A 23,025-nucleotide genomic window follows, 5' to 3' on the forward strand; every position below is an offset into this window, starting at 1 on the left:
AGGAGTTCAAGTCGTACAATTTTTACTACATAAGAACGGTTCAAGTCGCACAATTTTTACTACATTAGAGGAGTTCAAGTCGAACCTTTTTACTACATAAGAAGGGTTCAAGTCGTACAAATTTTACTACATAAGAGGGGTTGAAATCGTGCATTTTTTACTTTATAATAAGGGTTCAAGTCGTACGTTTTTTATTACATAAGAAGGGTTCATGTCGTACAATTTTTACCACATAAGAAGGGTTCAAGTCGCACAATTTTAACAAAATAGGAGGATTTCAAGTCGAACAATTATTACTACATAAGAAGGGTTCAAGTCGTACAATTTTAACTACATAAGAAGGGTTCAAGTCGCACACTTTTTACTACATAAGAGGGCTTCAAGTCGTACGATTTTTACTACATAAAAAGGGTTTTGAAAGTCGTAAAATGTTTACTACATAAGACGGGTTCAAGTCGTACAATTTTTACTACATAAGAAGGGTTCAAGTCGCACAATTTGTACTACATAAGAGGAGTTCAAGTAGTACATTTAATACGTTAGAGGAGTTCAAATCTTACATTTTAAACTACATTAAAGGTTGAGACAGTCCTTTTTTCAATACTTTAGAGTGGTCAAAGTCGTTCAACATTACTACAAAAGAGGGCCTTCGAAACCCCTCTTGTAGGTGAAGCTACTCGTACATGTTAAAGTTTCAGTTGGGCTTAAAAGTCGCTTTACACGTTTACCAATAACATACGTAAAACAATGTATGTCGATTGATACTAAAATATCTGAGCAATCTCCCCTTGCTACGGAATGCCGTAAGGGTCATCGCCTGTAAATGTGTTGATATGAAAAGAGATACTCGATAGTTCGATGATGAAAACGCGACATCACGAAACTACAATAACGAAAACGCGACATTACGATAAAGAAAACGCGAGAGTACATAACGGAAATGCAATCAAACGATAATATGACGATGACAATGCGATATACAATCGTGTTTTCACCATCGTATAGTCACGTTGTCACCATCGCACTGTCGTGTTTTCATCATGGTACTGTAGCATTTTCATAATCGTACTGTCGTGTGTTCATCATTGTGCTGTCGCGTTTCCATCATCGTACTGTCGTGTTTTCATCATGGTACTGTCGCATTTTCATTATCGTACGGTCGGGTGTTTATCATCGTGCTGTCGCGTTTCAATCATCGTACTGTCGTGTTTTCATCATCGTACTGTCGTGTTTTCATCATCGTACTATCGCCTTCCGATGCGCATTGGAGATTTTGTTTTGAATCATGTCATCATCATGATCATCATGTCATCATCATCATCATCATCATCATCATCATCATCAGCATCATCAGCATCATCATCATCATCATCATCATCATCAAAGGGGTTTTATCCTCTCTTAATATGATTATGAAAACCTGGACGCGCATAGTTATAACTACAGGACAACATTTAACAGAATCCTCGCACTTTAGTAGTGTAGTGGTTGAGGCTGTAAAATTTGGTCTAATTACATAAGTTCAATAATGTTTTAAGGGCACAAATAGGCTGATGTAAAAAATATGGAAATGTTGCATAATTATCCCAACCCTGTTCGCGCTGACATTTCATTGGAGCGAGCTAAAAATTTCAAAACAGTGAAAAATATCAAAATGTTGTTTTATCAGCGAAATCTCATTTTTACTTCACTGATAAATCTTAATAAATCACAAGAAAGCATAAAATAAAATCGGATCCATAATAGAAACAAAGAGTCATTGTAAAAAAGGGCATACATGTACTATAACATGCACTGGACATGGGAGACAACTCTTCTGCCAATTAAATCGTATTGTAATTTTTTTAACTTTTCAAAAAAAAAAACAAAAAAAAAACCTGTATTGTCAGATGTCTCCACATGCAAGACTTTTAAGTGGCTTTTTTAAAAAGTTTTTAGTGGTCTGGCGTACCGAGTTCATTTCGAGCTTTTGCAAGAATACTTCTTTCGATCTGTAAACAAAAGTGTGAATGACTGTGCATATTCCTGCATTGGTTCCGCAAATTGGTTCCTATGGAACCAATGAAACTGCTTCATTAATTATTCATGATTACGAGATTTCCCTCCCCAAATCTCCCACGATACACAAAGAAGCATAGCAATTAGTACTGACTGCCAGCTTCATTAAAGGGTGTTTATACAGTAATGTAGCACTTTTCTAAAACAAACATTCTATTTAAAACAAATGTTTGCTAAAATTTGGTAAAACAATGAGGCCTAGCTTGTGTCCATTATTGAAACAAAGATCCATTCTAACAAAAGGGATCAGCAAATTTGTAATACCATTACATACACGACCTCTAAACGCCAGCTCCACCACTTAACGGTGATGCATAGAAGAGAGCTCTCGACAATCCCGTGGTGCAGATGTGCCCTATGTTTACATGTACACACGCGAATATGATTTATATTTTAGTTAATCATTTTATTAAACATATTTCGAAAGTCGGAGAATGTGGTAACGTGTAAGAACTTTTTTACTGCCGGCTGGGAGCGATTTTGTTTCAATATTGAGCTAACTTTGGTGCCAGGAGTTTTAAGTGGTGGAACTGGCGTTAAGAGGCCGTGTACAAACTGGGATAAGACAACGTGGCGTATAACATTTACGCAGTTCCTGAAAATTTACTAGTTGAAGCTGAACGAAAAATTTCCTTAAAATGAGCATTACATACGTTTTAACTCAGAACAGAAATTGAAGCCATCAATAACGGTTCTTGTACTGAGATATATTTTAAAAATCACAATGATCCAAGCGGCTTTATATTTTGGAATGTTTGTTAAAATGTATGCTGCTATGGAAATGACGCAATACCAAAAGGTTGCTGGTACAATATCTGGAAATCAACTTGATTATACCTCAGGAAAGTTGGATAAGAGTCGCGAGCAGTGCCTTCTTGCGTGTTCAGGAGAGGACAACTGTGAGGCTGTTCGATATGGACGAAGCACATCCGAATGCCAGATGTTGAGTGACGTCGTCCTTCAATCATCCGGAAGTGACGCTAACTGGTTGACATATCAGAAAGTTAAGGTGCGGTTTGTTTTGTATCCATTTAACAGCTTGCTTTTCATAAGGACATTTTTACTTTATTTAAGGCAATCTTTCCAAAGCACAATATGCACGATGGACGATGTAAATGCACTGTCATGCAGCCCACATTGCCGGTATCTTATACATCTTATCTATGGCCGCAAAGCATAACTCGAACTCAATTTTAACAGGGAGGCACATATACTTTACTTTTTTGACATACAAGCTTCTTTTTTTCGCGCATGGACATATAAGATTTAATAATTATTCATATCGAGCTTTTTGGGTTGTTGTGCAGCTAAATTCAGCGTATGTGCGAAGCAGCCTATGTGCGGTTTACTTGACAGTTCTCTTCCCGACACAATCATATTGGCTGTATTGTCTGAAACAAGAGGTGGGTGTGCAATAGGAATGCCCCACTCGGTAATAGCTTCTCTTATCACCTCGGCAATATTCACACCTATGTGACTTTTGGGCATCATCCGAGTTTGGAGAACAAAGTTCTGTAGCGTCCATTCCTGCGTGATATTAATAGATGTTATCGTCAAATATGACTCATTAGCCCGACTTGTCCAACCATCTGTAGTAAGCGCTACAGTCTGGGCACTTGACAAACTTGATTTCACTTTTTATGCAGTTTCCTCGTATATGTTTGGAATAAGTGTTGTAGAAAAGTATGTTCTCCCTGGAATTGAGAAACGGGGATCCAGGGATTTTATCATGTTCTTAAACCCAGGACCTTCAACAACTGACACTGGTCGTAGATAATCAATGATGTATCTCCCAATTGACCTGGAGATAGCTGCAGCTCGGGCCGAATTGAATGCATACTTAGCACCTAACATACCTAAATTGTTCTTTGTATTTTACTTCTGGTTCATTTTGACTAGATTCTGGTGCAACTTTTGATTTAAGACTTTTAGAACTACCCAGACGTGGATGGTGACGTTCAATGTGGGGTTTAAGGTTGCTTGTTCCACCACCACTAGTTTTTACTTATGTGTTACAAATTCTGCAGACAACGACATTATCAACAATTGCCTTTATTTCAAGCAACGAGTCCAAAATGTTCCCATATATCACTTTTACCTTTCTGGTTGCGAATGACTTCAAATTCATCTTTATTATTATTTTTATCAGTCATGACGAAGTTGTGTATATTTCGCTCCTTGTCAGTGAATGTTTTAAAATTCAATCTCGGCTTATTGTTTATCATTACGTAACTATAATGAAACAAAATTATTAACTGTTACGTTTAATTACAATACTATAAACTGGAGACCCGGGTTTTAGGGATATTGCAAGCGCCTACATGACTGGAACAGGAAGTAATCGATTATTAAATCTGCACACGTCAATTTTTTCATAATCCAAATTATGAAAAGACCGATAAGTTGCTAAGACCAGAAGGGCGCCGACTATATTTGATACTACTTAAGAATTATTCCAACTGAGGGACTAGTTCATAAATTGCAAAACAATTCTTTCTATATTTTCCACGTTGCATGATAAAATGTGAAGTTAAGTGTACTTTATAAAACTTAACACTTTAATTGATAATGAAACCTTAAATTATACTAGCCCTGCTTACCATTTTGAAAATTTTGATTTTAAATACCAACTCAATCATAACAACTCGGCCATCTCCGGCAAGCCTCGAGATAGATACTGACCGAGGTGTTCCGATTGATACCAACTGCGCCCAAATAGATGAAGGTTACACGGTACTTTTACAATATATATATATATATATATATATATATATATATATATATATATATATATATATATATATATATATATATATATATTATGTTTCTAAACCTCCTACGCAGTAATCACCTTTGGCGACAGCAAAAAAGGCGAGTTTTGAAAAATTAACATTGAGCTTAATTGTTTATTTTGAAAATGTCATTCGAAAGAATGAACTCCAGATAATTCCCTCTTAATGTATAGTATTTTTATCCCCGTTCTATTTACTCAGGAGTAAAATGTGTTCACAAAAACAAAAATACAATATATATTTAGCCCAGAATTCACATAACTGGGTTTTCCAATGCCGGTACAAATAAAAGGTAAATGTCATGCTATGGAAATCCATGTATTAGACCAATTCCTCTTATTTCTTCCAAAGAAACGTGTGTATATGTTTGGTATAATTTAGTTTGTACTTGAGGATTACCTTGGAAAAAACAGAATATCATTAATTTCGGGCTAAGGTGAATTTCATGCTATTGAAATTCATGTATTTGACCAATGCATCTTATTTCTTCCGAAGAAACGTGTGTATATTTATGGTATAATTTAGTTTATACCGGAATACATGTATTAGCTTGGAAAAAAAAGAATATCTATAATTCCAGGCTTAAACTAATGTAACAATATTATTGACCATATTGTCCTTCGAACATATTTATACCAAACACCTTATCATTGAAAAAATAACTATTTTTTTTAGTATCTACATGCACGTTTTTCTTCTAATTTTATTGCGCCGACTTGATGCCATGCATCATTTTTTTCTTGTTATTAAATTGGATCAGCTGTTTTTGTTTTTCAGGGTTGCCCCGAAGGGTGGGTCGCTTTTGACAAGTCGTGTTACTTCTTCTCAACTAATTTTGCCAACTGGAACGATGCCGAGGACCACTGTATAAGCCTGGGTGGTCATCTGGCGACTATCCGCAACATTGACGAACACCAATTCATCGTTGAGAACCGACCTAGGCCGGACCAGTTTCTCTTGATTGGAGGGAAACGATCTTCTACAGTTGCTGGCACTTTTGTTTGGGCCAACGGTGAACCATGGGACTTTGACCATTGGGCGCCATTTGAACCAAGTAACGTGATGGAAGAATGTGTGAATATTTTTTATTACAAAGCAGATCCGAATCAATACGGGGATACATGGAATGATATGATCTGTTCGCAGCCTGACCCATTTGTATGTGAGAAACTCGCATTCGCCAACCTCAGATACGTAGATTGAATTTTTTAACCATGAGAGAAATCATTGTCTTGCCCACGGGCGAAGATAAAATGCCCGTATGGAACTCCTTTTTAATGGTCACCACATTGTAATTACCTCCCTTGTTGAAAACCTTGTCTTGGGGCAATATTTAGAATGTTAATTAATTATTTCTCGCTTTAAATGTCACCATAAAACAGTTTTCACCTACCTTTCAAAAAATAATTCTTCTCTCTCTTTAGAACTATTTAAAGACCGATTTGACTTTTAACATAATATGAATCACTGTGCGCATATCCATGACAACAACGAATTATCGCATATCCATACGCAATTATTTTCACTTAGCACAAAAGAGTTCCAGCAAAAAAACAAATAGTTTTACTTAATTTTGTTTAACTGAAGTGGTAGAAAATGCATCTACCATATCCGCTCGTGTAAGATAGGTTCATCCCGACCCTCCCGCAGGGTGTTTTGCGGAAACATGGTAAACTTCGTTTCCGCAAAACACCCCACATTTGGGTCGATCTTACACTCTAGACCATGGAAGATAATCGTTGTCTTGATCGAGAACTTAATGCCTAAAATACATATTCAAGTGATAAACAGTTCTAGTGATTATGCAACAATCATGTTACAAGGCCTGAAAAATGCAATTGGTTCGGGTGACCCGACCCTTCATACGAAACAGGAGCCGACTCTTCTGTTTTTTATAGTCAGTTTGTAAAGGAAATATGAAAAACTAAAAAAAAAATGAAGTGTGTTGAATTATGCTGTTCAATGCCTTGAACGATTTTATACAGAATATTACTTTTACACTATTCTCCAATAAAGAAAAAAACATTCTTATATAAAGCCTAAAAAGTCTTCCTACCCTACCTATTTTTGAAAAGGATGTAACCCTAACCAAACCATTTTTTAGGCCCAAGCGTTAGATTGCATACAGTCGATCACCGTTGGCTCGAGCTCGCGTGTTTCGATTTTCTCTTTGGCTCGAACTGGAACTAAAGGACCGATTTCTTTAAAACTAAATGAAAGAAATCCCGCTTGGCTCGAATTCCCCGAGGCTCGAGGTATTTTTGACGGTCCCTTGGATTTTGAGCCAATGGGGTTCGACTGTATTAAGATTGACTGATCCGTTTAGTTATTGCTGTATTACTAGGATATGTTTCAGTTTACTACGTTTGCATGAGTATTTATATGAGAACATATGTATTGTTGAGTATTGGGCCAAGCGTTTAGAACTTTTTTGAGTTAACCACGTTGTTAACGGCATCGTAGTTAACTTTCAAATCTTTAATGTTCTTGAAGTTTTATGGATGCATAAATGAACTGCGGTGTTTGAAACAAGCGTTGAGACAGCTTATTCAGCTGTCCATGTTTTATCTAAAAATCTGAGCACATCATCAACTATTTCAGACTAATCGCGTCGTTAACTTTAACAAAGTTCTAGACACTCGGCCAATTGAATATGTGTTTATTTGATTCTGTAATAATGGTAAAACAGTTTTGACAATTTTCTTTGATCGAGCCATTTTTTGCGAAATTCAATGGAAACCAGTTATATAAGACTGCTGACAAAAATTAGATCCATGATTTTTATATTTAAGATCAAAAACTGATCTTTGAGGCATTTTTCTTAAACCGTTAGTAACAGTGTAAGCAATAAAACATTAATTTTCGAACGGAAATATGATTATCTTCGATCTGCTTTTGTCATTAATATTATGTCTTTGGTTTGCAGATATTTATGCAAACATTTGTTCTTTCCAAGGCAAAAAAAACAGTCGTAAAAATGGTTTATCTGTGAGAGTGCAGCCTCAAAAGTGAAAAACGACAGATACTGACTTTATAAACATTTTAAAACGTCAATAAACACAGTTAAAATTTAGGTATAGTAGTGTAAGAATAAACAGGATCCCTCCCAGGAAAGTCACAAATGCTACACAAGAGGGCCATGTAAGTTGGATGGAAATTGTATATATGTTGAATAAAAGGTTAGATCGAAATCTGATTTGTTTTAACAAAACAGTACTCACACTTTGGTGAAGTCTGACTTAATGCAAATACAGTCGAACCCCGTTGGCTCGAACTCGCTTGGCTCGAACTCCTCGTTACCTCGAACTAAATGTAAAGGACAGATGTTTTAATACTGGGGGTAAACAATACCGCTTGGCTCGATTTTTCCATGACTCGAGGTATTTTCGCCGGTCACTGGGAGTTCGAGCCAAGTGGGTTCGACTGTAAATGCACGTTCCTCGAAACTTATGGCTGAGACACGAACTGTTGCTATGAAAAGCATATTGTGCACTGTTGAACTCCAAGTATGACCTTGACATTTCAGATGAAGCATGAAAAGACACGACCCACATTCTCAGGATGTTCTACAATTATGTTAAGTTTGGCTGAATTGCCATTAATGTTTTTAAAATGCCTGAACCAAGAAGTATTCCTTTGCAATTTATAAAAAAGATATAACAACATTGAGATCCAAGTGTCCACTCTCACGTCGTCAAGGTCAGTGAAAAGAATTGATCAAAATACAAATTCCAAATGTTACAATGTGGTTCTTTCCAGTAATTACGGACGAATCTCATCTCCGGCAAAGTCGTACGAATCTTTTCGAAAATAGCCGAGTGTGGTAAGAATGTCAAAATAGGAATTTGTAGCAGAGAGAAATATATAGAGCATTAGTGCTGAAAGTGCTTTTGGAACCAATTGAGATAAGGGACATACATGTTTCGGAGTATATAAAAGCATGAACCGGTTCGAATGTTGTGGCGGGTCCGTCGTCTAGGCTGTCAGTCCAGGGGTCGCAGGTTCATCTCCCCACCTCAACACTAAAATAATACTAGTCGTCTTCCGGTAGGGACGTTAAATGCGGGTCTCGTGTAAAAGTGCTATACATTAGTGCGCGTTAAAGAATAAGTATAGCTCTAATCAGGATTACATTCTGTGCACTATGCACCAACAACACTCAGATAACTAATAATCTTATCATAGCATTTTCCGACTGGGCAAGGCCCAGTGCGAGTATAAATAAGTTTACATATCACCATCCAAATGTTTTTTTTGAAAAGTTTGCCTTGAGATTTCGGCAGCAATACTTTTTAGTAAAAGTTTTTACACGATTTTTCCGTAATGTCAATATCCGCGGGGAGAACAGTGGGGTTTTTTTTGCAATATTGGCAACAATCAATATATTGTCTGGTGTCAAGTTAAACGCACGCTACATGTATTTATTTCTGAAAATATTCAAAAAGGATGTAATTTTAGCAGTAGACAATGGCGAATATGCGTATGACACATATGTTTCCACACAATTAAATTTCATAATATAAATAGCGATATTCACGTTCGGAATGTTAACAATATACAAAAAAAGTGTTCGCTATTTACTTCGATATTTTACCTTTGTTACGTATTGCCATTAAACGTTGAAAATCTCTGAGCAACAAGCAAAATTTAATCAAAGCGCTTAAAGCGTTGAATGGCTTTCGGCCTGCAACGCTTTGTGAGTATAGCCATGCAATTGTAAAACATTATATTTAACATCTAAAGATAGTATATTCTCGCTCATAATATTCTTCGCGAAGCGTTTAGAGTTTAATGTAGATTCTCAATGAGATCATGAAGTATAAGTCACTTGAAATGTGGAATACGCCAAATAGTTAGTTATAAGGTATCGAGTAATTCCTAATATAATATAAAACCTTATCTGGTGTTTTGGTTTCATAAACAATGTACTGCCACGGATAAAGCATTAATGAAGTTTTAATAAAATCTACTCTTCACTTCATACTTGACTTAGGCGTATTTGATTTGCTACCAGGGTATGCTAGCTAAACGAAATGCATCCCGACAAAATGCATTGGGCACATCAATTAGGTTTATGTTTAAGGCTTCTTTCTACAACGCCAAATACCTCTTGATCGAATCACCCACATACTATTTATTCCCTGTATGTTTGATGTACGTGTACCTTAGTAATGCCCTCAACATATGTCAATAGTGGACAATATTATCAGATTAATATCAGTAGTTTTTTTATATGCATATTCATTATGCTACATGCTCAAGATCTTGGACTGAATTGACTGCGGCGACATACTGAGAAATATTCACATACTTTCCGTTTCATTCGGCATTTCATAGCATTGACACAAATTGTAGCAGGTCGATAGCCTGTCAACGCTTTGTACGATTTGATTTAAATGGTAAACGTGTATAATATTCATTTTGTGATGATTAAAAGGTTGTTAGTATGTATTTACACAAGAGAATGGTTTAATGCGACAGAGATTTTTCAAACACAAGTAAAAACTAACAAACTCAATAAAAAAACGTCAAGTAATAGCAGATTTAGGCAATTTAAAACATAGAAAATATGCTTATGGATGCACTACAATCACCAAAATAACTGATTGTAGGATAAAATGAAGTAATCTAATTTCATTTAAAACATTATGAATTGATATTTTACGGCTTATTAGCATTATGCACCATAATACGATCCATATTTTTTTCCGGGTTTTAACGACTTCTCAGAGTTTATTTCCGGGGAATAACGTGTACGAATGAGATGACCCACATTCTATTCTTAACTACAATGTACATGTAGATATTATCAGTCCTCGGCCGAAGCAAAATCTAAACACAGGTATATAGGATTCTGCTTTTTATATTGAGTTCTGTTATTAACCGCCTAACATAGGTTGAAAACTCATTACAGCGCTATTTATAGCAAGCTAATAAATATGCAGAGCGCAGTACGTAGCTATTTGAGCAGGTTGTTTACTAGGTATTTTCTAACCGCGCTGGGTTTGATGCGCCCGTGCGCGCATTAATTCGCCAAAAGTTAAGAATGTTATGTCGATCTGCCGATGCGATTTCCGAGATACGGTTATAAAAGTCTGCAGGCCTAGCGGCCTTCAGCCTAAAAACGATAATGTCTGAGTATATAAAACATGAGAAGGAATGTTAAAATAATATTACATGTAAACAAATAAGAAATAATGCAAATACATGTATACGTCATCATTCAAGCTAGGCAACAACGGTAACACTTTTATTATAACAAGACGACATCCGTTTAATTGTTCTTAAGAGAACTATTAAAGAGGTTTTTAAATCGTTTGTTTGCTGTGCAAATACTCAATTTACAGTCTGAAATGGTACATTTGTAACAAATGGAGGTATTTTCAGACTTCAATTTAAACTCATCCGCTTAATTGTTCTGCAACGGGCAAACCACTATATACCAAACGTCAATACTTTAAACTTGATAGACATATCGACATTGTAAAGAATATAAGTGGAATCATATGCTAGAAAAAAAATTTAGACAAAGATTTGAAATAGAATATTTACATTGCCATTAATATGTATCATTGATGCTACAACAAGAACTTCACAGAACAAATACAAGTAAAGACTAAAACCAACAAACAGATACATGAATCAACGTTTTGTCCTGAACATATGGAGTCAATGGAACACCTTTTCTGGGAATAAAGACTGGTACGAAATTTATGGAACGATCTAAATAACATATTTCTGAATGGATACCCGTATTTGTCCATTATCTTACACGGGAACGATTATCCTATCCGTACCAATGATTTAGATTTATCATTATCAAACCTCTAGTGAATGAGAATGCATTTATCTTAATCTTGGAACCAAAACTTTTGGATTTCTTCAGAAGAACAATTTTAGTCATCTTATGAATATTTTGATTTTGTTGTTAATAGTTTATTACTTGATGAAACTTAGAAATATATCTCCAACCTTTAAAACTGGTAAAAGCTGGTTTACGCTACATAATCAAACACGAAATTACGTTTATGTTGTTGCTGTTGTCTGTTTTTTCTTTGTTGTTTTTTTACGGGGGCAATTTCAAAGCGAATCACTGAAAAAGTTCTTCTTTAAAACCAACAACACAAAGAACATAATTATACTCAAAGAGTTGATCTATCAAACTTGCTCCGGAAATAATGCAGAACATTACCCTTGCCAAATTTAACGATGTCGCATACCATTGTAAAAGTAACTGACTCCCTTTTTCATGTTGCCTATTTAAAAATGGTTGTTTATAATTATGTTGGTTGAGAAATTTGAATAAAACTGGACTCTTCCGTGAATTTCGGTATGTTTGAGTTACAACCTTGTTTCTTTTTTGTATATCAAAGACATTAAATATCCTCAGATGTGTTGTTTATCTCAGTTTATGTACCGAAAATGGTTTTAATAAACATTTTACTGACAAACAATGATTCAGAGGCCTGTGAAAATGTTAACTTTTTTTAACTAAACATTAGTCAAAAACAACGAACAAATTAAAGGCAGAACTTCGACCAAAAAAATCTTTGTTTTCACTTATATCTCTAAAATTAGTTGTTGTTGTTGTTGTTGTTGTTGTTGTTTTTGAAAAAAACGGAATTCCGTATCAAACCGATCTATATCGGTACTTTACTATTCTGTATTGAAGAAAAAGTTAAATTTAGAATGGTCAGATTTTAACATTTTCACTCAAAAATTTTAAGAAAATGAGGAAAACACACTACGGCAAAAATAGTGTAAGGACTGGAGGAAAAAAATGGAGTCGGTCGAGTTAGTTGAAACAAAGAACTTATTTTTACGCCTTCACCTATTATAATGTGAGTTCTAGCTTAGTAGTCATATCAGATTAACCCTCCTACCAAAAACAGAAATATGGACATTTTTGAATGGATACTTCTTCCAACATGACTGTATTGACCTCTCAGAAGTACGCATGCGCAGTTCTTTACATGTTCTGGCTCTATCCTCTTTAAAACAGCATGATACATAAAGCTGGGCAAATCAGATTAACACTTTACTAAAATTATATTCTTCCTTGATGCTGCTCTGAAAAAATGTAAATATACCCTGGTTTAAATTTGAATACTCTTCGCGAAACTTCAAGACTGTGCACCATACTTCGGCTTACAACGGGGTCATATTTTCTTCAAACAACTAGGTATTTCTTAGATGGAACCAGTCAACTCTTTAATGAAGAGGAAGACACGGAAGAACATTTTGTATTGTTATGCCAGGAATAGTTGGAAAAAGTACATGCTCCGATACCAGTGGACATTATTTCTGTGTATAACATTGGGTTAATACACATTTTTTAGGTCGTTACCATCTGCAAAGGCCCGTAAAATGGTTGGCAGCCCGAGCGTGAATGTTTTATAATAATGCTTTTATTTCAATCAGTTAATTGTGTGGTTAAAAACCTGTTAAATGATATGACATTGCAAAAACTATTAGTTCAAAATAACCTCCTTAACAGGTTCTTGTATGACGTCATAATTAACGATGTTTAACAATACGCTCGATAAGGGCCACAACAATACACGACAGTTGCATTTTTACTTCGACGCAAGTGGGTTTTTTTAGAAAAGATACTGGATTACTTTGATTATTTACACACAAAAAGCCGTTAGCAGCCCGTGAACTATCTGAATAATGCACGTTTCTAAAAAATGTAGCTGTAATGTCCGTTGAACTCTTGTGAACACACCACCATAATGGACCGAAAACACACATTTGATGCAATATAACACACAGTCAGGTGCGTAGCTGACTGTAAGCCAATACGCAGTTGTGTAATGAAATTTTGTCCGGTTGAAGCGTTATCCCAAACTGCCGCTAGTACGAGCCAAAAATATATTATAATGTCAAAATGAATGAAAGTACAACAAATATGACGAGAGTATCGTTAGTAAAAGTGCGATTTACGAAGTAGGGAAAATAAGAATATGCATTATGCAAAAGTTACATAATTGATCACCGAAACTGTCTAGTCAAAGCAAAACGGTTATTCTGTCAAATTAATTCCAAAACAGACTGAAATAGCACACGCTTACAAACAAATATTTTTTAATTAAGTGGTAATCGAACAATCACAATAATCGAAGCGGCTGAAAACGTAATTCGGATACATTGACATTGTTTCGTTTACGATTGCGTTGACATTTCCACGTTTTCCTTTGAATACGAGGGTCACATGTTTATTATACACTGAAAATGTCAGCACATGATCATCACATGGTGTTGCCTTTTTGAAGAGACTTACAAATACAAATACTCAGCATTTCATTTCATGTATTTCTTTAGCGAGTTCATAAATTATGTTTGATATACAATTGTATAAAATAAACACCGGGTGATACAATCGTAAGAGAAAAAGGGGGAAAATGTCAAAACTTGCATCAAACATGTATCGTTGTGTACAACGCTTTGAATCTTACCTACTGATTTATCACATCGCCTTCGACACATGCACCTTTCGCATCTTTTGCGCATTTTTCGAAATTCGAAATTTACTTGGGTTGTCTACCATGTGAATCCTAGTGAGTTTAAAATTGGCGTCGGTAAATATCTGTACTCCTCACGTGACTTTCACATGCTGAATATACACACTTTATGGCATCCCGAAAGAACGGACATTGCAAGGAAGCGGAATCTCCTGCGAAACCACGTAGACACAGAGCTCGACAGATTATAGGAACGACGTCACCATTATGTCATATGTACTTCCGTTGTGTGGAAAATTCTCAATAAAAAAAGTTCTTATGATTGATAGACATGTTTTTACATGCTTAATTCTCTGTAAATCAAAACTATCATTATTCCTGAAACTTTTATACCTTAAGTATCTATTCTTGCTTGATTTATCATTTAGAGTAGAGATTAAAGCATAAACCGCTGCCCTATAGTTGAAAGGTCATTTTGGAAGAACTGTCATGGCGGACGGTGCAATTTTCAGAGTTTGTTTTTTCAAGTGGAGTGATTTTTCTTAGGAATAACTTGATCCCCCTTTTTTATTGGCTTAAATGTAATTTAAAGCTTGTACTTTAAGAATATATGTGGTTATCATAGCATGCATTCGCTCGAAATGCCTTTAAATGTTGTCTAAAAATTATAATTTTACATTGAATTATATAGGGAATAACAATGGTGGTGTGTAACCTAAACACCGTTGATGAAATTGATCGATTGCTACTTTTGAAAATTGTTGCCTCCTTAAAACTGATAGGTAGAAAACAAAACGTTTATTAACAGTTAAGTGTATGAAACGATCAATCGATTTGCAATGAATTCGGGAAGAAACAATCTGCACTGTTTTAAACTGGGTAATCATTATGCTCTATATTTAACCGGTGAAACTCAGCTAAGAAAGCGACATGATTGTTGCATTTATTGTTTTAATAATGTAAATCAGTTTGCATTATTAGCCTAATACTAGCCCGCATTGACAAGTCTATGCTTGGTTTGAGTGAATATTGTATTTGCTGACTTTGCGACCATCTGGTGGCAGCCCCTTTAAAGACATAAGTGAATGAATTCATCTATCATTTACACTTCTACCATTTGAATTAAGTATTTAAACTTGTTTAGTGAGCAACATTATATTTCGGCCAATGAGAAGACAGTTTTACTTACGAGATTCATTACCGTTATTTCAAAAATAAGCCTCCAGCCGTAATTGATTTTAATGAAGTGAAGCGGTGATTATAGACAGTGGCTTGCCAAGATTATGGATAGTGTACACAGGGTAATGTAGACCACAAAAAAACCTTTAAGATTATAAGTTTGAACTTAACCAAAATGGTTGTGCCATTTAATAACAAATTTTAACCATTACTTACAGTAAAACCATTGATCTTAAGTATACAATAAACAGTATGGAAGCCAAGCAGAAACTCCGTAATGCAGAGTTTCGTTGTTTTACTCTGTTTTTCAGATATCAACGGTTTATATTAATCGAAAGTTCCTTATTGAGTGGATTAGTTTGACTGTTTTAACAGAAAATGATTAAGCTATATAAACAGGTCAGTGAGTGAAAAACTACGGGGTTATTTTACTATAAAAGGGAGGTAATATTAATTAGAGTTTTACGAATCATTCAATAAAAAGAAGAAATTTATTAAAATAAACATCATGAAATGAGTAAATATAGAAACAATTCAACATATTGTTTTTCATATTTGTTTTAAAACTTAATAATATATACTGATATTCCCATTGTGTTTCAGCTTTGCGCAGTGGCGGTACCATAGCCAATGAGGTTTATCCGAGGCGTGGTTATTGCTAGTTGAAAACTATACCCAATACCCCGCGCCGACGCCCTGAAATATGGGCGGCGAGCGCAATTTATGAACGTCCTTACGGGGACTGAATAACATCAAAACACAGAATAAATAATGTTGTTTACAACTATCGGCGATCGTTCATAGAACATCAATGCCGTCTGAAAGTCATATATGTTTAAAAGAATAATGGTACATTATTATTGTATATCATATCGTGCATAAATGTGTCCCTTTTTTGTGTATATATAGTTGATCGGTCCGTATATCCGTGTATTTTGATAAAAATCCAGTGTCCATCACGTCATCGGTCCAAATAATAGTTTTAGCCGGTTCGGACCTCGCCAAAGTATAACATAGACCGGTGTCGTCATAAAAAAGGTGAGTGTTGCTTATGATTTTCACAAAGGCAAAACATTTTTTAGCTTTATTGACTTTGTTAAGATTTATTCAATGAAACACATCAAAAGCTAACGCCTCGGTCCATATACACCTTTGGGGTCAGTCTCCTTATAATGCCAATAGGCCATTATTTTTTCATTAATTGGTTAACGGATTTTTTTTGAAAAGATGCTGAATGGGTGGTGCGAAAAAAAAGGAAAAGAATTTCATACTGATGCTATTTTTTTTATAATACATGAACATGAATTTTTCATAGCGCTTGTGGCGAAACCCAAATCCAAAAAATCAAAATAACAACAAACAGGAAAGACATGTTCATAGATTTATATGAATGACATTTGAAATGCTTAAGTATGTTTGGATTTCTATGCAACACAATGTCTTCAATGCCTCAATATTATAATTAATAGTGATATGTTCAAATGCTCACTTTGTCATAAACTTTGTCCCAAATCGTTCTTAATCAATTTCATTTATCGACCTCCGAACTCCCAACAAAAATGGATTGACTTATATGATAAGCAGTTAGAAATAGCTGATAGTTCTAATATTGGGTTTCATTTAATTGGAGATTTTAATATCAATTATTCGCCGGAAAGTGGCAAATATAACAACACTAAATGGGCAGATCTTACCACGAAGTATGGCTTGGAACAATTAATCAAATCACCAACAAGAATTTCAAAAAATAACTCTACTATAATAGATCATTTATATACGAATATGAGTAATCATGTAACTGAATGGTGTGTGTCTCACTTATCACTAAGTGACCACTTTCCCGTTTGTTTCACACATTCTATTACAGACAAATTACCAAAATTGGCCCCTAATAGCCATACAGTTATACAATATAGATCTTTTAAGAAATTTGAAAAAGAAGCTTTTCAGGCAGAATTGATGTTTTCAGGACTGGATGAAATAGACTCATTGTCAAATTCCAATGATGCACTGAAAAGATTTTATGAAATTCTAAATGGCATTTTATCTAAACATGCCCCAGTCAAAGATAAACGTGTGAAACGCGAGAATCAGCCTGATTGGTTTACTGAGGAAATTATATCTATAATAAATCACAGGGATAAATGCCGAAAAACTGGCAACATAGACCAGTATAAAATACTTAGAAATAAAGTAACTTCTATGATAAAGAAAAGTAAAAAGAATTTTTTCAACAATGCAATAAAAGACAATAAAAATCCGACATATTTATGGAAAAATCTAAAAGATATTTCACATTTGAATCAATCAACTGTGACAGCATTACCTCATAAAATGACATTTAATGAATTTCCGGTTGAAGATCCGTCAAATATTGTAAACGAATTAAACAGTCATTTTGTAAGCATTTCAAACATTATAAATAAAACAAAGTTTTTGAATACAAATTTTAGAAACTTAAAACATATTCTAGATACAAAACTAGGTACAAATAGGTTTGAGATTAAACATATTACCCCTTATGAAGTCCATACTATTATTGATAAATTAAATGTTGGAAAGGCCACAGGCATAGATGGAGTAGGCCCCAAAATTTTGAAGCAATGTGGTGATACTATTACACCTTGTATAGCATCAATTATCAACAGTAGTATAGCGCATGGAGTTTTCCCTGATAAACTGAAAGAAGCACGAGTAATACCAATTTTCAAGTCGGGCAACAAAGAGGACCCCAATAATTACCGCCCCATTTCAATACTCCCAACTATATCAAAAATCTTTGAAAGGCATATAGCGACACAGGTACAGTTGTACTTTGAGAAAACCGATGTCATACACAAAACACAATCTGGATTTAGAAAACACCATTCATGTAACACTGCTCTAATAAGACTTATAGATACTTGGCTTAAAGATGTTGACAGTGGTAAACTAGTTGGTGCGATATTTTTGGATTTGAGAAAAGCTTTCGATTTAGTTGATCATGAAATTCTTCTTTATAAATTGAAACTGTATCATTTTTCTGAAATAGCATTGAATTTGTTTAAATCATATCTTGAAAATAGAAACCAAATTGTAAAGATTGGCAAAATTAAATCGCAAAAACTCACTGTTACATCTGGGGTACCCCAGGGTTCCATACTGGGACCCTTGCTTTTTATTTTATACATAAATGATATTGCAGTTATGCATCCAACATTAAATATAGATCTATATGCAGATGACTCAACACTTTATGAATCTGGATATCAGTTGACGGATATTCAAAATAAATTACAACATCATTTAAATTATGTTAATAAGTGGTGTCAACTAAATAATATGTCATTGCATCCTTCCAAGACTAAATGCATGTTAATAGGGTCTGCAAATAAATTAAAAAACACTGGGAATCTTGAACTTTGTATTAATGATGTCCAAATAGTTAATGTTGTTGTGCAAAAGTTATTAGGGTTGTATATAGATAATACACTAAACTGGCATGTGCAAATCGATTATGTTTGTAAAAATCTGAATAAGAAAATTGCACTTCTAAAAAATATAATATATTTCCTCACACCTGATACAAAACGAATGTTTTACAATGCATATATTCTGCCAAATTTTGATTACGGCTGCTTGGTCTGGGGCAAGGGAACCAATTCATATGTGAATAAAATAAATAACTTACAAAAACGAATTGCAAAAATCATACTTGGTAAATCTAAACGAGATTCATCAACAAATCTATTTAAAGAACTAAAATGGCTAAACTTCTCGGATAGATGTAAATACCACGCAGCAGTATTAGTTTACAAGACGTTGAATAGCATGGCTCCATCATATATGTCAGAATTAGTAACAGTTTCAGACAATAATGTATATATGCTAAGATCAATGGCACACAAAGATATTGTTTTACAAACTAGACCTCGTACTAATTATATGAAAGCATCGTTTACATATTACAGCAGAATTGTTTGGAATAATATACCTTTGGAAATACGAGAATCAAAAAACTTTAATACGTATAAAATAAAGGTCAAACAGTACCTCATAGGAAACTTGTGATTATACAAATTGTGATGTTTTATTCATAATTATATTTAACTGAGAGTATCTGTCTAATATTGATTCAACATCATCATCATGTCATCATATGCATCATTATCGTCAGCATCAACAGCATACTTATAATCATCATCATCATCGTCATCGTTGTTAGCATCGTCTTCATGTTTGTCTTATGATTATTTGCCATATTTTCATTCTGTTTCAGAGGGCCATATCGAAAATAAGATTCTGTAGTTTTGTACATGATCTTAATATGTCACCTTCTTAAAATAAAGATATTATTATTATTATTATTATTATTACATATGTTTGGCTTTACAGTCCAATTTTCTCTTCTACCAATTCTAAATTCAAATTAATGTAATCATTATATAAGCATTTTATGCACTTTAAAATACCTTAAAATAATGTCACATTTCAAGTCAATATTATTTCAAACTTTCAGTTTTACTGTCACTTTTTGTTGATGTTTTTTTAAGCACATCCTGACTTCAAAAGTTTTCTTATTTGCAACACTATTTCCACATATCAACCTTTAATACAATAAAAATGCCTGTGTCTCCTCATTGCTGGTTACTACTTCTCAACAGAAAAAGCTCAGTGTAATAAATTTCACTGACTCAATTATTTATTAAATGGAATAAGGAAATGTAAATAATAAAAATGACTTTATATTCAGTAATGAATTTTTTGAAGTTAAGATATTTCTATGCAGCTTTAACAAAATTTAAGTTACCCCAGATTTTAATTACTTGAATAGTAGTCTCCATATAATTTGTTTAACTATTAACACCACCTGGGACAAACACAGGACATTATATTTTATCAATTACTATGGTTTATATGTGATTTGTTAACATTGATACAGACATCAGCCTTGATGTCAGTTATACAAAAAAGAGTGTAAATGCAGATGGTATGTTGAAAACAGAGAATTTATTTTTTGTATGAATCTCAGCTCAATTGAGACCGCTATTTTGAAAACAATTTTTAACTGCATCATTATGTTGCAAAGGAACAGGCAACAGGTTTGACATCATATCATGTGCGCAAAAACTGCCAACTGATTTACTTTTTCAATATTTTAAAAAAAAAATACCAAAAATATTTTATTTATTTTTTTATTTTTTGAGTTTTCAAAAAAATTGGGCGGCGAATCCGTTAACCAATTTATTAAAAAAAGGCCTTAGACCCTCACTTAATCATTTAAGAAATATTTCACACCACTGAGGGTCATATGAAAATAAAAAAGCGGCCAGTCAGACCCCGAAGGTGAATATAGCCGAGGTCCATTCACCTTCGGGGGCTGACTGACCGGTCCTTATAATGTCATATGGCCCGAAGTGTTATATTTTTTATATTATACCTAACATTTTTCTACGATTTAATAATTTTAAAGCGACTTTGATGTGTTTTATTCAACAAGTCTTATAATGTTTACTTGCAAAAAAAATCGTTATAATTGAAAGCAGCAATCACCAGTTTTATGACGTCAACTGTCCATATTATATGAAGACAGCGGTCCATATTATAGTTTTGGCGAGGTCAGGACCGGCCAAAAACATGATATGGACCGCTGACGTTTTTTTATTAAATACACGGACCGATCAACTATATGTACACATAGAAGGGACACATTTATGTTATGTATAACATTTCTTGATAGGTCGCTGTTTTATTGTCAAAATCTAGCATTATAATGGATTTAACAGAAATATTGACATTAAGATGGTTCAGAACAATGTGTAGTTCTTTAGTAAACCCTGACAATGTCTGAAGAAGTGACAACGCGTTAAATTGACACCGGCTTGTTTATGTTACCCTCATTTAAGAAGATATCTTTGGAGATCAGCAATATAGTGAGACTTTCAGGTTAATTTTGAGAATAGTTTTAAGAGGAAGAGAAAATTTTCTATTGAAGTATATCATTAAGGCAGATTTAACCAAATAGGATGGTTTGTTATTTTGTAAAATGACCTGAAATTTCATGGAACTATCTGAAATCAGAAAGTAGTAAACGGACACTGAATCACCAATTATTTCGCGGAATAAATGCAGTCTATCATTTTGACAGTTAACCTCTTTAAGTGTGATCTTTATCTTTGAATTCAGACCTTGATTTGTGCGTGACATGCCGCCGCATCATGATGGACCTTTATTGCAAATGCTTTTGAAAAATCTTATAATGCATGGTCAAGATTCAACCCGGACAAGAACCATTTCAATCTTTGACCTCTAAGAATGACCTTGACCTTTGATGTAAAGAGCTGTGTCTTGTGCATGACACGTCGCCCAATCATGTTGAACATTCAGTGTAAGTGTTTTGTAAACCCTATCATGCATTACCAAGATACAGCCCGAACAAAAATTACTTCAACCTTTGACTTCTTAGCGTGACCTTCACCCTTGAGGTATATACATGGGTCTTGTGCGGAACACGCCACCTTATCATGGAAAATCTTCATGGAAAGTTGTTTTGAAAATCCTATAATGAACTGTCAAGATACGGCCCGAAAAAGGGTGATTTCAACTTTTGACCTCTTACCGTGACATTGTTCTTTGAGGTACAGACCTTGGTCTTGTGTGCGTGTGACAAGCAAAACCATTATGTTGAAATTTTATGGCAAGTCTTTCAAAATCCTATAATGCATTGTCAAGATACAGCCCGGGCAAATTAAGTCCGGTCGGACGGGCGCACGCATATACGCAGGACCGCCATCGAAATAACTATCTTTCGCTCATCGCAAGCGGGCTTGACAAAAAATAAGTCAAACTTGGACTTTTGAATCATTTCATTTGGGGCATCCTCCACCCAATTTTGCCAAAATAGGATTGAGCTTTGTTAAAATATACTGAGGCTTCCGTGGGCTTAAAAGAAACGCTAGCCACCGCATGATGGTGCAGCTTTAAATCCTTAACAGTTCATTTGAAAAGATAACAAAAGAAGTATCACAAAAGTACAACATGTAATTCAAAATCGGTCATATTCTATCTATACGACAATTAAAATAATGAGGGGGGGGGTATGAAGTTAGATTGACTGATAACCTATTTTTATGATGAATTTGAAACTAGTGCGTCCAGTGCATGTAGTATTTCCATTTTTAGGCTTGAGCTTTAGCTCATGACTTTTGAAATAGACCACAACAATTCAAATGCGTCCATGTGGAGTTAACATCGTATTCGAAAGTACCAATGAAAGAAAATCTAAAACATACCTGGAGTTATGTTTGATTTACAAAATAAATTCAAGTAAAATACGGATATGAAAGGGAAAACTCCTATAAACTGAAAAACTCCTTGAATTTCTGGTTTTGATCTAATGGTAACCCTATTGCATAATAATTCTGTAAATAAGATACTACAGGGGAGGGGGAATTCAGATCTGCAATATATAATTAATTCACTGCTGTTTTTCTCCCTTCTGCATGCACTGCTCTTATGTGTTATGTTACTTAAAGTAAGATATTTCTTATCTA

General features: G+C 34.5%; 1 protein-coding gene and 1 non-coding gene across 2 annotated transcripts; both read left to right on the top strand.

Moving 5' to 3' along the window:
• Positions 1-2,821: 2,821 nt before the first annotated feature.
• LOC128245953 (type-2 ice-structuring protein-like) lies at positions 2,822-6,053 on the top strand. The gene is made up of 2 exons (XM_052964172.1): positions 2,822-3,067; positions 5,628-6,053. Exons 1-2 carry the CDS (start codon positions 2,822-2,824, stop codon positions 6,051-6,053), a joined length of 672 nt encoding a protein of 223 aa, XP_052820132.1.
• A 10,041-nt stretch (positions 6,054-16,094) lies between these two features.
• Positions 16,095-16,235, top strand: LOC128203801 (U4 spliceosomal RNA). Its single transcript, XR_008256055.1, has one exon. It is a non-coding gene; the product is annotated as a U4 spliceosomal RNA (small nuclear RNA).
• Positions 16,236-23,025: the final 6,790 nt, after the last annotated feature.

Source organism: Mya arenaria, chromosome 9 (genome assembly GCF_026914265.1).
Source record: "Mya arenaria isolate MELC-2E11 chromosome 9, ASM2691426v1".
In the NCBI taxonomy this organism is placed as follows: Eukaryota; Metazoa; Mollusca; class Bivalvia; order Myida; family Myidae; genus Mya; species Mya arenaria.

Coding starts and splice junctions, on each gene's coding strand:
- LOC128245953 (XM_052964172.1), top strand. CDS start 2,822: ATGTATGCTGCTATGGAAATGACGCAATACCAAAAGGTTGCTGGTACA. Junction 3,068..5,627: donor TGACATATCAGAAAGTTAAG/GTGCGGTTTGTT, acceptor TTTGTTTTTCAG/GGTTGCCCCGAAGGGTGGGT.